This window comes from Platichthys flesus, chromosome 11 (genome assembly GCF_949316205.1).
Source record: "Platichthys flesus chromosome 11, fPlaFle2.1, whole genome shotgun sequence".
Classification (NCBI taxonomy): domain Eukaryota; kingdom Metazoa; phylum Chordata; class Actinopteri; order Pleuronectiformes; family Pleuronectidae; genus Platichthys; species Platichthys flesus.
In genome coordinates this window covers 14,255,324-14,272,285 of record NC_084955.1, presented here as the reverse complement: position 1 = coordinate 14,272,285, position 16,962 = coordinate 14,255,324, and the positions used below count along the sequence as shown (strand labels likewise).

General features: G+C 43.9%; 3 protein-coding genes across 3 annotated transcripts; all 3 read left to right on the top strand.

Annotated features, from left to right (window-relative positions):
* Positions 1-482: 482 nt before the first annotated feature.
* hoxa10b (homeobox A10b) lies at positions 483-2,870 on the top strand. Its single transcript, XM_062399571.1, has 2 exons — positions 483-1,260; positions 2,176-2,870. The coding sequence occupies exons 1-2, from the start codon at positions 483-485 to the stop codon at positions 2,448-2,450; spliced, it is 1,053 nt and encodes a 350-aa protein (XP_062255555.1). The 3' UTR covers positions 2,451-2,870.
* Positions 2,871-4,969: 2,099 nt separating this feature from the next.
* Positions 4,970-6,208, top strand: hoxa9b (homeobox A9b). The gene is made up of 2 exons (XM_062399570.1): positions 4,970-5,486; positions 5,940-6,208. Exons 1-2 carry the CDS (start codon positions 4,970-4,972, stop codon positions 6,176-6,178), a joined length of 756 nt encoding a protein of 251 aa, XP_062255554.1. The 3' UTR covers positions 6,179-6,208.
* A 6,360-nt stretch (positions 6,209-12,568) lies between these two features.
* Positions 12,569-14,260, top strand: hoxa2b (homeobox A2b). The gene is made up of 2 exons (XM_062399415.1): positions 12,569-12,968; positions 13,426-14,260. Exons 1-2 carry the CDS (start codon positions 12,569-12,571, stop codon positions 14,112-14,114), a joined length of 1,089 nt encoding a protein of 362 aa, XP_062255399.1. The 3' UTR covers positions 14,115-14,260.
* The last annotated feature ends 2,702 nt before the right edge of the window (positions 14,261-16,962 follow it).

Genomic DNA, 16,962 nt, shown 5'->3' with positions numbered 1-16,962 from the left:
AATAATAATCATCAGAGCAGCACGATAAGGGGTGGAGAGTCCTTCGACCTTTTTTGGGGTCTTTGACGCAGACAGAGCTTCTCAGAGGCTCCTCTAGAACCCTTCATGTTTACAGTGCTGTAAAACTGGCCATAAAGCTATGCATTGTACATAATTGTTAGGGACAGCTTTCAGCAACTGAGTTGTCAAACAGAGGCTGATGTTAAATTTAGATAAAGCCAGCTCTGGGCTCCACAGGCGCTGATTGAGGCTCAAACTGGGAGATTCTGAGGAGATTTCCAGATTTTTACCTAAAAGCCCTCTGATGCGCCACTTTCCCACCTCACTTTTCTCTTTACTTAGACTAAAACAAAATATATGGCACAGTGGAGCAGCCCGGTCGGACTGGGAGGAGTCTGTGCTCGCCTGGTGTTTTAATTGGCTGCAGGCTACAGTGAGAAGCGTGAGTATCAGTAATTATTCAGCAATGTTTTGCACAAGAAATGTCAGCCAGAAAAGGCTATCTTCATCCTCCGTCAAATTATACCACAACGATGACATGCCCCAACAACCAAGCTGGAAATTCGTTTTTCGTGGACTCTTTAATCAACGTGAGAACCGACAGCGGTTCGTATTACCAGAGTAACGGCGTGTATCTGCCACCGGCGTCGGAATATTCATATGGACTCTCCGGTGCGGGCTCCTGTTTCCCGGGGATCGGTAAGCGCAACGAGCCGAGCACCCAGAGCGTGATCCCTGCTTCTGCTCCGTATGTTCAGGGGATGGAAACGTGGCTGGAGCCGTCGAGATCCTGCCGGGTGGATCAACCCAGCGGCCAGCACATGGCTCAGTGTTCCTTCTCCCCGACGATAAAAGAGGAGGGCGCATATTGTCTTTACGAGTCTGACAAATGTCCAAAAGGAGCGACAGTAGAGGACATATCCTACTCCAGCCCATCATGCCCGGTCACCGGCAGCACCGTGCCGGTCCCCGGCTACTTCCGCCTGTCCCAGTCATACACGTCCTCCAGGCTTTACCATGACGTCCAGCCAAGCATGAATCACTTTACCCTGCAGCGACCTGCACGCTTGGACAGCCAGTCCTCCCTGCCGCCTGCTGCGCCCGCGGAGCCCGAGCGGAGGGAGAGCCACGAGGAGGCGCCTGTCCCAGCGCCCTGCGCCCCGGCCAGAGAGGAGGACAGCCGCCTCTCCTCGGAGGGCTCATCCTCCCCCGAGCCCGCAGAGCCGTGCAGTGCGGAGTGTCAAGAAAAGACCGTCAAAGGTTAAGACTCGACAAAGCCTACATTCAAAATAAATACAAATAGAGGGCATGCACATGGGATTTTAACATGTCAAATTTGAGACATTTCTAACCACAACTGAATGCACAGGTTGAAGTTTTCTTACCCAAGATAAATATTTGGGTCAACTAGTCAGCCACTCACAGGTGTGTGTTAACCCGGGTATTTACTGGTTTATTGGGCATGAGGCGAAATTGAACATGAATGAACCAATCAGAGCTGGGGATCAGAGTAATTGCTGTTTTTTAAGATTACAGATATCTGTGCTGTGACCTTTAGCATAATAACTCCTCCAAGCCGTACAGATTTATTTTTAACAAGTACATTTTGATAACTATAAAGCACACTGATAATTATGATGGTTTATGTACTATCAGGTTTTAGTAATTATCTACTGTAGTGTAAGGCCAGTGTGCTGGGTTGCATCCGCCCTGCAGAGCACTGATTTCTTTTTGTCCTCTCGTCAAAGACACAGGCCTCGCTATATTTCCTGCAGACTGTTTTATGTCATAATGAAGATGCAGTTGGCTACAGGCTGCTGTGGTTAAGGCTGTTAAACGGTAGCAAATAGCAGTGTCTGGTAAAGTGCTGAGTTGCATTTATGAGGCTATCCACAGAGATCTCTGGTTGTGCGTAAAATCGTAGTAGAAATGAGTCATTACGCGCCCATCTAATCTATGGTTGTGTGGTAGGAGCCAGGTCACAGCGTAGGTTTCATCCAGCCAACATACCCAATGGTTTGAGACCACTCTTTAATCAACTCTACAAATCTAGATTGGATTGGATTTGAAATGTTTCTCGTCTGTATGTTTTGTTAGAGATCCCTTCAGTAAAAATGGATTTGTCACACCTGTTGCCTTAATACTTCTAACGTGTTATTCCCCCTGTCATTGTAGGAGATGCGAAAATGGAAACTACGGCTAATTGGCTCACAGCAAAGAGTGGCCGAAAGAAGCGCTGCCCCTACACCAAGCACCAGACTCTGGAGCTGGAGAAGGAGTTTCTCTTCAACATGTACTTGACTCGGGAGCGTCGCCTGGAGATCAGCCGTGGTGTGCACCTCTCCGACAGGCAAGTCAAAATCTGGTTCCAAAACAGGAGGATGAAGCTGAAAAAAATGAGCCGGGAGAATAGGATCCGAGAGCTCTCCGGCAACTTCAGTTTCTCGTGAGACGGCGGTCTGCGTCTCTGGCGCCCTCCTGCATCCATGGCAAGGGCGCCTGTGCAGTTCCCCCAACACCCACCACCCATTCAACTGTGAGAATGTCCATGGAGAAGATAGGACCCTATGCTAACTTATTGATTGTTGTTCTTTGGAAATTGTTATATTTTCACGTCTGTTAACGTTTTTCTGTCGTGGGTATATGTATTTATAAATGGCTACATTTGTAACGTTGATCCATTGTGTTGAAAAAAAAAAAAATGTTCAGAATGTGACCACAATGTTTCTGAGCTGCAGGCTTGTACATATTGTATATTCAACTTGAGTGAATCATTGGAATTTGCATGCTGGACTAGTCCCTTGGGACACTTGTGTCACAGATACGTGTAGACCCTTTTGTGTGACAGCTGGAGAACCCAAGGGGTTGGATGAATATTTGCACATTTTGCTGGTCAAATTAATAAAAACCATCCCTGCAATTGTAGACTTTTTTATTTCACTCAAAAGAGAGAGAGAGAGAGAGAGAGAGAGAGAGAGACATAGAGAGAGAGGGGGGGGGGGGAGCTGCGCGCTGTTTGCACTGTAAAGTTGGCACATGTACAGTGCGTGATGCTGATGGTGCCTTTGTGTTTTGGGCTGTCAGCTGCGTCCACACTAAACACTACCACAGTAGCTCAGCGAGTTGTTCTCCATAGTTAGGCCTGTGAGATGTTCGTGCTTTTCGTCCTAAACATCATATTTAAATGTGAACCCCGTCAGAGGGAAGAATTGTTTCTTCTCATTGTTTTAAAAATCTATTTCAAATTTAAAGTAAAGGTGGCATTTTCCAAAACAAAGACAAACACAAATGTAACTGTTTAATGACATTGTAATGCTACATTGACAACAAAAGAATCTAAAACGATGCAAAACAGTTTAGTGGTGCACGATGTTATAATCTTTGGGTTCCTTTTCTAATCCTAGCATTTGTTTGTTTATTGTCTTTTCCGCTTTTGCAGGTTTCCAAAAATGTAGCCAGATTTTACACCAAGAAACTCCCGTTTTCACACTAAAACACGTTGTTAAAACACGGTGTGGCCGATATTCGCAGAAGAGGAGAGCGGACTGCTGAGTGGTTTAGGTAGTCTCATGTTGTTGGGCTAAATTATTTTTCCCACAACACGAAACTGCCTTGATTACCTCAGTAAAACTCGTCGCCACACGAAAAGCGCATCGCTGTTAATCACTGGATGCATTTCTTTTTTTCGTCTTTTGTTCATAATTTGGCACAGACTCTGAAGCTAAATGGATTTTTCCAAAACAAGGTGCAATAATGGGTTTTATTGTTGTGCGTAAAATACTCCAGAGGATTTTATTTCAATGTGGCTACTTTTTCCCCATTGTGTGCAACCGTCTATGTAGGATATGTATGTGTCTGGAAATGGTGAGAATCATCCTCGGGGATTCAAATTTAACTGTAATTCAAGATTAGACGTCTCTGAGGGATTTTGAGTGCACGTCCGATTTTAGCAGCAGGGCGTAAAGATGCACGCTACAGGGAAATGAGGGTTTTAAAGCCTGTATGCGTCCAGCAGAGCGGGAAAGGACAGACAAGGCCTCGGTTATGATCATTGCAGTCTGCCAGTTGCCTCGCCGTAGGAAATGCCGGATGCGTCTGCTCACCCAGAGAAAGGACACAAAGGCCGAGCTTTATTGGTGATATTTAGCTGAGACAGCCAGGTTGTAACCTGAAGAAAAACAACCCAATTGCCCGTGATAAAAAGGACTGTTATATAGCACCCAAATAACCTCACCCCACTTTCCGTTTTAGATTGCCTTCAAAGTGGACCCGCAGCCCTGCAGACGCACCAATGCGCTTCGTGGAAACGGACTCTTAATGTGTTTAGATTCTTGTAAAGTCCAACGAGCCTTTTAAACACATCTTCGCTGGTTCTCTCTTATTTAAAAAGATGTTGCACAAACCAGCCACCGAAAAACTCAAATTGCTTTCCAAAAACCAGAGTTTTATAGTAGGAAGTCATAACAATATTATAGGTTTGAGCCTTTTTACTGTTATTATTTTGGAGAAAAAAATAATCCCATTAGGTTTTTATAAGAAACACCAATTTTTTAAAAGGAATAGCTTGTTTCACAAATGGAGACTTTCAAGTAGTGTCAGACCTCCCCCCCAGAACAACTATGTTCGATTACAACAACATTACATCTCCTGACAAAAAAATCTAAGGTTTATTGCTTATAAAACGAAATATTCCCCAATAAAGGCGCGGGGATTTGCTATTAAAATGTGGTGGGGAAAATGGTGGCCATTTAGTTGAGCAGCAGGCTGATTTATTATTTATTGTTCTGTCCCACGGTCACGTGTTCGGGGCGCCCTATCCAGTCTTGGGCAAGGTTCAACTTGCTGGACGCATTGAGCTCCAAGCTGGTGCAGGAACGCAGCACATTTGATCATGCAATGAATCTGTTTTTTGGAAAGATTGCAGGACTGTGACGCGTTAGCTTTTTTTGCGTTTTGCTCTTTCTCTGCGATGTCGACGCTGGGCACGAGTTATTATGTTGACTCGCGTGTTCTTCCCGAGCAGGAAGATATGGCACCGAGGTACTCATCAGCTGCAGGGGTGGAGCAGACGCTGCTCACCGAATATGGCGGACAGGAGTCTTGTCCTTTGCAGGGGAAATCTTCTATTTTCGGTGGATCTTGGAGTCCCATCCCGGCCCACCCTCCGAACACAGCCGCCCCGACCTACATACATCACCACTACACGAACGGCGACAGCGATGGCATGTTTACGCGCTCCTGGGCGATGGACCCGGTCTCTGCGTCCCTGTGTTTGACGGGATTACCGTCGGCGGCCATGCACTATGATATCAAACCCGAGCCTCTGATTGGGAGCGCTGAATGTACAACTTTGGAGACGCACACACCTCTTTTGTCTGACATTGAAAACGGAGCGTCCCTAACGGAGATTCCCTGCGAGACCACATCCACGTCTAAGCCCTGTGACGACAGCCCGTCAGCAGATGGGAAGAGGGAGCGAGATGCAAGTAAGCGATGCAGCGTTTTATTTATACTCTGGTCACTCTATGGAGATATTTAGATAAATGGAAATGCTTGCACATTTAGCGGGGTTGTCATGGACCGATTTAGCTAAAAAAAAAAAAAAACGTGCGTAAAAAGCCGTGTATTGTTAGTAATACAGTGCATATTCTTACATGCTTATTTGTCAAGGTGGTTTGCACACACCACTGCGTAATTACGCACACATTCCGAAAGGGTTAGGTAATGATTTTTCATATAATTGTCATCAAATGGCTCATCGCCGAGTGGAAATAAAACCAGAAGGATTCCTTTACAAATTTATAACCTTGTCACGAGCAGCATGCCTAACCCCCCACTCGCTAGACTACACCGCCTTGTTTTATGAACGCTGTCCTGACTGGGAGCATTTGGGGCCTAACTCTCTTCTCTTCTGGTTCTGACTACCCCCTTGTTTCCAGATAACCCGTCCTCCAACTGGCTTCACGCGAAGCCCACCAGAAAAAAGCGCTGTCCGTACACAAAGCACCAAATCCTCGAACTGGAAAAGGAGTTTCTGTTTAACATGTACCTCCCTCGGGACCGTAGGTACGAGATAGCCAGACAGCTGAATTTGACCGAGAGGCAAGTGAAAATCTGGTTTCAGAACCGCAGGATGAAGATGAAGAAGGAAAATAAGGACCGGCGGAGGGACATTTAACCCGGTTCTGAACTGATGGAGGATATATAGAGTCCGAGACAGAAAGGAGGGAAGGAGAGGGGGGAGGGTGGGGGGTCGTCTGTCCTTAGTATTCCTGAGCTGTTACACATGTGGTTGTAAAGTTATGTGTTGTTGCCTCTTTTCCCTTCTCTCTCTCCAGCGATCCAGTGTTTTCATGTGTGTGAAGGGACACAGTGTCTCGTCTTGACTTTAGATGTTGTAATTTGCGCAGACAAACACACACAAACACACACACACACACACACACACACACACACACACACACAGATAGTGTAAAGTATAATAGGCCTATTTGTTATCTGCATGGAATTATCCTCGACTTTGACCTGAATGTTTTCTAAACTACCTATGTTCATTGTTTAAGTTATTTTTTTTATGTTTCTGCCACTTTAAACGTTTTTTTAAAACCATTTGTGAAAACACTGTGCACACTTAAAAAATACCTCATCGTTCTTAGTTTCATCTAAAAAAATAAAGAGTAGTTTGTATAGCATGTGAGGAAATTATTATTTATTATAAGATTGCTATTGATTCGAGTAGAGTAAATACACATGGTATATTTCCAAGATAATATAAATGAATAAACTACAACTCATTTAATTCAGTGTCTCCTTTCAACCTGAAAAATAGAAAAAAACCTCAGAGACAAGAGTAGAAGAAATACTAGAATAACAAATGAATTAAATTGAGACAGAAAACAGTTTTATTAAAGAAAAAACTTTTTCTAAACTTTAAGTACGTCTGCTGGTTTGTTGCTTTATGGCGGCAACAAACCAAATGAGCCACAAAAACTTCACAAGGCCTGTCCACACTTTTCATTTGAATTTGGTTTCTCTCAGAAATGCTTTTCTCAATCCTTCTGGTATAAAACTGCATTTCTAATAGTAATATCTAGTTATACCATCGAATGAAATAATAATAATTTCTACATTAACATTGTATATCTTGTGGGAATTGATGTTTTAATTCGAACCCTTTTAGAAAGATAAAATGTACGAGCAGCGATGAATAATTACTGGATCCTTTATCGAAGAAGAGAGTTTCACAGAAAGTGACTGTGACAGTGAAGGGAAGGGAGAGGCAGCCAGACCCAGTTTGGCCTGTGGGCTGCTTTGCACTCAGTTATCGCAGCATCGACATTAACAGTGTCGCGTGTAGGACATGTTGATATCCCCGCTGCGATAAACCACAATCTCAGCCTCATAAGCTGCGAAAAGAGCGAAGCATGAAGAGGCTTCGTGGAGCTGCGTTTCCGCCAGGGCAAAGAGTCAAATATGTATTGCTGGAAGATAGGCCTCGAGCTGCACACACGCGCACGCAAAGACACACAACCCCCCCCCCCCCCCCAACCCCCCCCCCCCCCCCCCAACACACACACATAGACACACACACAAACACAGACAGACAGAGGGAGAGAGGGGCGGGGGGGCTGGTAGGTCGATGGTGGATGGTATGTCCTAAAACGTCTAATTGCTTTACAACCGTCTACTAACAATTAGACTTGTCTCAGTGCAGAAAAGGCACATCCGTTTGTTGCAACACACACAGACTCACACACAGACACACACACAGGTCTTGCAGCTGGCAACAACCTTTATTGAGGCATGTCATTCAAAGATATTTTACAACAAATATCAAGATGTAGTTTCTTGGTAACACATACACACACACGGACACACATACACACACACACACAAACACACACACACAAACACACACACACACACACTGAAACAGCTTCCAAATTAGAATCCACAACATTTATCAATTTATTACTAGAAAACGACACTAATAAATAAACAGTAGTGTTCTTATTTGAACTGGGATCCCCCCCCCCCCCCATGTACTGCTGCTGATGGTGACACAGCTCCGTGCAGTGCTCAGTTCTTGTAGTGGGCCCTGACCACCAGCAGGTGGAGGCAGCGGCTCGTCTGAGGAGCAGCGTTCGGAGTGATGCGTTTAAGGCACAAAAGGCCACTCCCCATTTATTACAGACCTGCGCCACTTGTGTCGTTTCCATCATGGAACATCGAATCCCACTAAGTGTTCTGGTTCTTTTTATGGTCATTTAATTATGGCATGAATTGCTATCTAAAGATGCTTATTTAATTGAAATGGCGGCTTCTTACTAACTTTCTTTTATTGTCCTTTGTGAAATGGCACAAAAGCAGAGTATGAATTACTTTGTCTTATTTAAGAGTTTAGAGAAATGTCTGCGGCTGTTGTTAATCACACTCAGCTGAATGTATGCATGTACCAATACTTTCTCACCCCAACATCCAATACTAAAACCAATATATAATCAATTAATGAGCAGCTATGTGAAAATCCATGGCTGGGTCAACAGACCCCAATCGCTGTTGTTAAGGTGAACACGTTTGACAGCATCGCACACATTTTATGAAGCAGCTCAACAACCTCCTCCCTTTACCAGGAATTAGACTGGACCTTACTGGGACCCTGAAGCTGAGGTGAACTTGAGTCCAAAGAGTGGGAGATACCTCAAACCTTCCCTCCCTTCCTGTTTCCCCCTAAATGCCCCTCTTCACCTCACCCTCTTCTACCTCCCACACCCCTCAAAAGGTCACCCACATGCATCTCATTACCTCCTCTGAGGAATAAGAGATAACTGTGAGGATAAGTGAGGATTAACGGTTTAAAAACATGATAAAATACAGATGTTCTACCTTCTGAAACGTTTCTTCAGCCACTGGGAAACAGTGCTGTGAGTGGATGACATCCCAGTTTGACCCCTGTGAATGTTGGGATGGATCTCGTCTGTGCAAGCAGCAATGTGAGGAGCCGTGCCGAGGAAAAACAGAAAGTTTCTCGGCTGTTGCTCGCCATGACCTATCGTGACCCCTATACATCAAACCTCATGACATCTCTGGTGACAGAGGAGGCCGCGGGTGAACTGTGGAGGAGAAGTTCTGGGGAGTGTAGTCATGAGAACACAAGTTTGATTCCCTAATCATGCACTGCTGAAGCCCGTAGAGTGAAGTGAGGTTGTGTGAGTTCCGCCCATAACACATCAGATCAAAGCTGTTTTCATCAGGAATACACTGCTGGATTTTTTAGGCCAAATTTATCCGGAAATTCCTGCATTATTTTACTTCAAATACTTCTTAAAACCACATTTACAGGCCTATACATGTTTGCCTTTACCCAGAAAGCTACTGGGCAAGGACACTTGAATCCAACAGGAAGTGGAGACTAGCTCATGAAAGTTGACACTAGAGGCAGGTGGTATAAAAGTACCAGAGCATGAAAATCAAGATTATTTTATTCATAAACATAATTTATTCATACCCAGAATTTCATCTTTTGAATCCCTGAGGGGCAAAAGCCGAATAATCATTGTAGTGCGTTTCTTTTCTTTTTATAATTTATCTGATATTTCCTATGAGCACAATGTCGACGTGCAAAGCAGTTTGATTTGTGGGCCCATAACGCGCCTGAAGTATCTGTCAAATCTTCCCATGAATCCTGCAGGGCACAATAAATAAAACTGTGATATAAAAAAACGGCTTTGTTTCCAGGAGACACACACGCATACACACACACACACGCGCATACACACACACACACACGCACACAAGCACGCACACAGAAGCTTGTATGCACTCTTGTATTTCTTTCTTTCTTTAGTTTTAATCCCCCCACAGGCAGAATATGATGTGATATATGACATAATGAAGCGTTAATGACAGAGGCAACACGCCATAAACACGTTCAATCATTTCACCAAATACCACTACAAATATCAGCCTGCATACTCCTAGTCTATAGTTTACATATGTATAATAAAAGGTGTCATTTTCTATTTAAAGAAACCACATTTTTATGTATTAGACACTGAAAAACAAAAACAAAAAAACAGACGCACATGTGGAGAGTGTTCAATTCTTTATTTTGTAATCTGCATCCGCATCACACCATGAATTTAAAATAATTCCTCAGCTCATTACAGACTCGTTCGAGTATTTATCTGGAAACCAGTTCATCGGTGGTCGCAGGTTTTGGCCTCCGTGCGTCTTGCCTCCCAGATGTCTCCCGTTGTTCCAGAACAGACGGGAAACGAGACACTGCTGCTGCAGCGCTCAGCTCGTCAGACACCGTCCGTTCGTCTGCATTCGTTCGGAAACAAGCAGCAAAATCTCGCTTTGTGTCTGTAGCGTAAGAAAATATACATTTGAGAATTGTCGCAATAACAGAATATGTCCAATCTTCAGCATGATGCAGTGTTTAGGTTCTCGATTCAAACACAGTGGAGGATTATTTAATTGGCTCTTTGTTCTCTTTGTATCATTGCTCCCTTACACCTGTGTCTATTGAAATAAACCACATTTACCTGCACTGCACTTGTTTATGTTAACTAAAAATGATCTGCACATTTGAATGAGAATAAAAAGGGAAATAAAGTGTTTAATTTAGATCACAATTTGCAGAAATGACTAGAAATGCCTGAGACTTGGTAACACACGAAATAATATCGATTAAACCCTAATACAAATAAATTAATCTATAATCCCCCTTTATGATAAAATATATTATATTATCTATATTTAAGATACCTTATCCTTTAATTTAGGCTAGAATGGCGCATTATATCATCATAACATCTCCCTTAAGGACATCTGTACAAGTAAAACTTGATATTGGTTAAAAATGCCTTCATAGTCATATCAAATATTCTCAGCACATGTTGAGGCAGGTTTGTGTTAGAAAAGGAACAGGCCATGGGAAAGACGTGGTCCTTCAGGGAATCTGAGAAAGGTACGAGCCTGAATGGGTTTTCTGCTGAATGCCAACACCCACTCACCTCAGCAAACAATTGATCCTATGTAAACGTTGCTCCGTTCGTTTCTTTTAAACCCAAGTCCAATCCTCTCTTCTTTCTTTTCCTTGGCCAGGATAGTCCTTTTTGCAAACGAAAAAAACACACCACACCAAGTGTCGTCTTCCGCTGGATTTCTGATTTATTATCGAACGAGTGCGCAAAAGAAAAAAGGAAAAACCTTCGTGCCTAATGGCCCGCGCGTCTGATCCTCTGCTTCCTAAAGAAATCCCCACATTTCTAAATTGAAAACTTCTCCCAAACACAGACCAACCTGGAGAGTGGTCGCTCTCTTCCTGGCCATATATGATCTAAAGGAGTGTTAGATGGTTTAAATGTGTTCTTAGGGCAGGGAGCTGTCAGACCTTTTGGCGAGAAAGATTGATCACGCGCCGGCTACCAGGGCTCTTTGTTTAGAGCCGGAGCAATAAACAGCCTTTCCTCTGCTTCCCACTACAGTGGCAAATCATGTCCACTCCGCGCCGTGTTGTAACCAATAATACTGAGGTATATGGATGATGAATTAGGTCAATATTATCCCTGTAGGTGAAATAAAATAAATGAAATGGGATGTGTAGCAGGGAGCTGTAAACTGTGAAATGATGACAAATGCCCGTGCAGTAACCAACTGCTTTCATTCCATGTGCGCGAAATATGGCTTTCAGTATATCATAACAATAACACATGATATTATATTGACCTAAATGGTAAAGTTACCAAAAATAACATAAATTATTGCCGAGACAAGAGTGATAAAGGGGATAAAATCGGATGAATGTAAAATCGAAATCAAAATAATCTCCCCCTCTTCCTCTCTCCCCCCTCTTTCTCGCTCCCCTCTTTCTCTCCCCCCAGCTCCCTCCTGTGTGTTGGGGGAAGGGTGAGGGTGCACGACGTGTTGTTTGGGTGTTTGCGCGCACGCAGCCCTCCTCGCCAGGCAAAGCAAACCTTCAACAAAAAAGTCTGAAGATTAACGCCTTGGCACTGACAACAACTGCGGGCGTCGCGGCTTTATGAGACACAAATGTGACTGCTGCGGTGATTTGTGGAGTGCCATGGCTAGAAATAAAGGGCCCGCGTGCCCGTGCAAATGCGCGTGCCCGCTCGGCAAAAGTTCCACGGCCGCGCGTAAAGCAAGGGAAGGCACCACTTCTTGGGTGCTTTTTTTTCACGTGGAAGGAGGGGGGAGCACTAGTGAGCAAACTGACCCCCAGAAATGTGTAAATAAAGCGACCACCACCCCCGGAATGAGGCGTTACCCCTCCCAGTTTTTCGATCAATCACAGGGGACAGTGGCTTCTTTTGATAAAAACCCCAAATTGTCATTGGGCAGATGCAATCATGTGACAAGCAGCACGGTCTAATTCCAACCATGTCCCCATGAAAGCAATAGTGTATGTCATAGAGGTCTCCATATACCAGGCTATATCCACTTTAGCAGTTTATGCTTATTTTATTTTATTTTTATTATTATACTCATTATTTCGGTCACCCACTGACTTCCAGCGGGTTCTCGGAACAAGGAGGAGGAGATGAATTACGAATTTGGGCGAGAAAGTGGTTTCATCAACAGCCAGCCGTCGCTCGCTGAGTGCCTGACATCTCTCACTAACCCTGTCGGTGATGCATTTCAAAGTTCATCAATCAAGAGCCCGGCGCTTTCACGATCGACACTGATTCCTCCTCCTCCCTTTGAGCACACCATCCCCGGCCTGAGCGCGGGCATCCACCCACGCCACAGCCGCGCAAAGCAGCCGGCTCCGGGAGGCTGCAGCCCGCCGCGCGCCGCATCCCTGCCCCCGGAGTACCCGTGGATGAAGGAGAAGAAAAGCATCAAGAGGAACCAGACCGCTGCGGCTTCTTCAGCTTCTTCCTCTGCGCCCGCTGCTGCCCCGACGACTGACTCCTCTCCACTCTACTTCTCACCCCAAGGCAAGACACGATGATTAATAACCCCCCGAGTAAAAAGGCTCTCCTTGTCCGAGGATTCCCCCTCTTGCGAGGAGCTGCATCCCGCGGGCCCTGTGCAACGTGGGCGTCCCTTTTAGCCACTGTAGGATTTTTGATTTAAGCATGCTTAATCTCATCAAGTAACGCACTGGCTTGTGATGCAGTGTAAGAGTGTTAATGCTTGACAGTAATGGAGAGTGATAGATTATTCTTACACGGGCCAGCAGCTGGCATGTTCATTAATCTTCCCCCTCCGTCCTGTCCTGTCCACGCAGACCCATCATATTCTGCCTGGGGACCATAAATCTTGCCCAGTGCCGGTGCTTGCTTGTGCACAAGTTTCACCCCATGTGTTTTCCAGTTGTGTTGCTGTTTTGGTTTCTGAACACCAGCTATGTGATTTAAAACAAAAATATATCATTTATTTTAGGTTCTCCAGAGGAAGCAGAGGTTGTTGTTGGCGGCGGTGGAGCATCCAGGAGGCTGAGAACTGCCTACACCAACACCCAACTCCTGGAGCTGGAGAAGGAGTTTCACTTCAACAAATACCTGTGCAGACCCAGGCGGGTGGAAATAGCGGCTCTGCTGGATTTATCGGAGAAGCAGGTGAAAGTGTGGTTTCAGAACCGGAGGATGAAGCACAAGAGGCAGACCCACTGCAAGGAGAACCGGGACAGTGAGGGGAAATACGCGTGCCTGATGGATGACGGGCCGGAGGAGGACGAGGAGTTCGAGCCGGCGGCGGAAAGCGTCGCAGGCGGGACGCTCCTGGAGAGGGAGAGGTATTTCCCCCAGAATACCTTGACTTCACAACAGTGTCCGAATGGGAACAATGGGGACAGCCTGATCCCGACAGCTACGCATTCGGGCAGCTATGAGAAAAATCTGAAACATTTTCCTAACCCGGCGCCCACTGTTCCAACCTGCGCGTCAACAATAGGCACGGACAATGACTGTTCCCCGGGCCTGGACGTCTCTTTGCAGGATTTCCACGTTTTCTCATCCTCCTCCTCTTTCTCACCGAGTTTCTCAGATTCAACACAAAGTCCTCTGCACTTATCCTCCGAGACGTTTGACCTCTTCTCAGAAACTCTCACAACAATCGATCTGCAAAACTTGAGTTATTGAAATATTTGTCTTTTTAATTCTCATTCAGACACCATGTGTTCTCAGTGTAGCAGTATAAGCCTCATGGGGGGAACTATTTAAAAAATCCCACCAGTAAGGTAAGTTAAAGAAAAGAAGCAAACAAACAGCAAAAGTACTATTTTGCTTCTGTGGGCTGTTTATACCACGAGGCCGTTATTATAGAGAACATTTCACATTTATTTTTATATGGATTCCCGCTTTAACGGAGCAGAACATTTTCCTTGAAATAAAACTTTACTTGGAGTGGAATCAGAAGTGGATCTGTCTTATTTCACAAGTTTGAAGATATTATTAGTCTGTGCGTAAAAAAACGTACATGAGCGTTTTACGCACAAAGTGTGTTTTAGAACAATATTTACGGTTATATTGAATTAATAAAACCACAGGATATATTCTAAATTAGGAACAGAAATAACAGAAAGGTAGAATACATTTTATCATTTCAAACTTTCCCAAAATAAACAGCAGTTTATGCACTGAAAAAAAGCACTTTAAAACCCCAAAATAAGTATATAACGTTTGCAAGAAATGTCGTTGAGATTGCATTTCATTATTATTTGACTGAAAATAGTATGAGAGATTTTTTTGTATGTGACTGTGGAATAGCTTTGATCTGGTAGCCTATAATCTCTTGTGTTTTAACCGGACAAGGGTAAAAAAAATAGGAGATTAGTCGCGTCTGCATGTTAAAGCCTAGAAAAAAGAAAATTTGCGGTGAGAATTGACTGTTGTGAGTACCAGGCCAAAAGCTACGACTTTTCTCGGCTCTCAAATTAAATTTTATTGCCTATAAAACTCACAGCACTGAGGGTGCTTGTTTATAGCCTGATCCACGATGTAACACAAACGCTTTGAATAAAGAATTGCACCGTGCAACGTCATTCTGGTCCTCATTTATGATTTAAAACTATTTATGTTTAATTAAAGAAGCAGATTTTTTTTTTAATACGAAATGGTTTAATTTTATTTTAACAACGTTTTGTCACAAAAATACATAGTTGGCAAATACTCAAACGGGAAAACGTGTTTATTCTATTAATTGATGTCAATTAAATATCAATTAGAATAAATATGTTAATCTGGATCAAATGCATTTCGTCCAATGCTTTCCATCTCATTTACTGCTGAAGGAATTATTCACAGCGACCAATTGAACCTTACGCACAATTCATCAGCTTTGGTTGTGTTATTTCTACATATATTGTTCAACTATTATTAAAGGTTTGATGTGGAATGTTTGATGAAAAGCTAAAGCCACTAATGTATCCTGGAATCTCGAGCTTGACAATTCTGCAGGATGCATGCAGAGCCTGTGTATTTCCCCTGCTCCACACAGCCATTTTTAAAAGTGGAGTGAGCTGCCATCCCTACTGAGATGTGGTTTTAAGTGAAGCCTAATTGTGCACCAATTGAAAACAAGGGCTGAGTGGGCTAATTCCAGAAAACCCAAGAGGCAGAGGAGCAGTCAGCTTTGGTTTGGTGCTGCAGCCACTGAGCCATGTTGTTTTTTTGAATTCATACCACACAGTGTCAGTGTGACAAACCAAACACAAATCATCAACTTCTCTTGTATGTTTATTATTTTAGAAATACAATTTGACCACCTGTTCCTTCACAGTCTCTCGTAGGCCATCACAGAATAAACCAGACATCTGCCATGTCCTATTTGCTACACACAGACACATGTCTTTACGGCATTATGAATTCAATTATGCTGTTTTTTAAAATAATGTTTCAATGAGTATTTGAGGGAGTTTGCTGGACAACATGCAGCTTGGATTCGGATTTCAACAAACTGCTGTAGACCGTAATGAAAGTGGAAGGACCATTCGAGGAGTGTGTGAGACGACTGGCAAGTAGAGGAAGCTTTATGGGAAACTAGATCCAACTCTTGGCCAATAGATCCCACCCTCTGTGCCTACACACACACACACAAACACACACACATACACACACACACATACAGGGGTCGAAGGTCAAGCTGGCTCTCCTCTCCACTCCAAACTGGGAGGAACTACTGCCAGGTCAGGAGGGGGTCAGGTTTTGAATGACCACAGAGGGTTTGTGGCTCATAAAGAATGTGGCTGCTTGAGATGACTCTGAACAGGAAGTGATGTCACAGAACATAAAATATATGTATATAAAAGTAGAATCTGAGGTTTTATTGCACCAAGAGGAAAGATCAAACAACTTTAAAGGAATAGTTCACTGAAAAATAAAAATTCCCTCATCATCTACTCACCAGTATGCCAATGGAGGGGTTGGTGATGGTTGAGTCCACAAAACACTTCTGGAGTCTCAGAAGTAAACTCTTTAGCAGCCGAATTAGGTACATAAAAACAGCAAAAACACAACATGCCTCTCATACTGCTCGTATGTTATCACCCAAGTGTCAGCAAGCTCCGACATTTAAATTCGACTCATACAAGGTCATTTTCAATGTTATTTGAGCCTAAAAGTCCACCTGAAGTGGCTAAGCTAGCTAGCTACACTCATTGTGGCCGAGGGTCCATGAATGCACCTTGTAGGAAGATATCAGCGGAAGTTTGTGTTAAAAACATGAGTTAAATTACATCGTTTCGAGTCGGGGTCGCTGACACTTGGATGACCCAGCCCCAGCAGTATGTAGGCATGTTGTGTTTTTTCTGTTGTTTTATTATGTCTGAAGTCTCAGTATTAACTTGATTGCAAACATGCACCGGGTAAAAAAAACACATTACTGCAGCATTTATATTTTGACACACTGCTTGAGATATGTCTGGATCCCTTTCATCAGAACACACTTCTGATGGGGCGGCTGTGGCTGAGGGGGTAGAGCGATTGCCCT

Coding starts and splice junctions, on each gene's coding strand:
- hoxa2b (XM_062399415.1), top strand. CDS start 12,569: ATGAATTACGAATTTGGGCGAGAAAGTGGTTTCATCAACAGCCAGCCG. Junction 12,969..13,425: donor ACTCTACTTCTCACCCCAAG/GCAAGACACGAT, acceptor TAGGTTCTCCAG/AGGAAGCAGAGGTTGTTGTT.
- hoxa10b (XM_062399571.1), top strand. CDS start 483: ATGTCAGCCAGAAAAGGCTATCTTCATCCTCCGTCAAATTATACCACA. Junction 1,261..2,175: donor TCAAGAAAAGACCGTCAAAG/GTTAAGACTCGA, acceptor CTGTCATTGTAG/GAGATGCGAAAATGGAAACT.
- hoxa9b (XM_062399570.1), top strand. CDS start 4,970: ATGTCGACGCTGGGCACGAGTTATTATGTTGACTCGCGTGTTCTTCCC. Junction 5,487..5,939: donor GAAGAGGGAGCGAGATGCAA/GTAAGCGATGCA, acceptor CCTTGTTTCCAG/ATAACCCGTCCTCCAACTGG.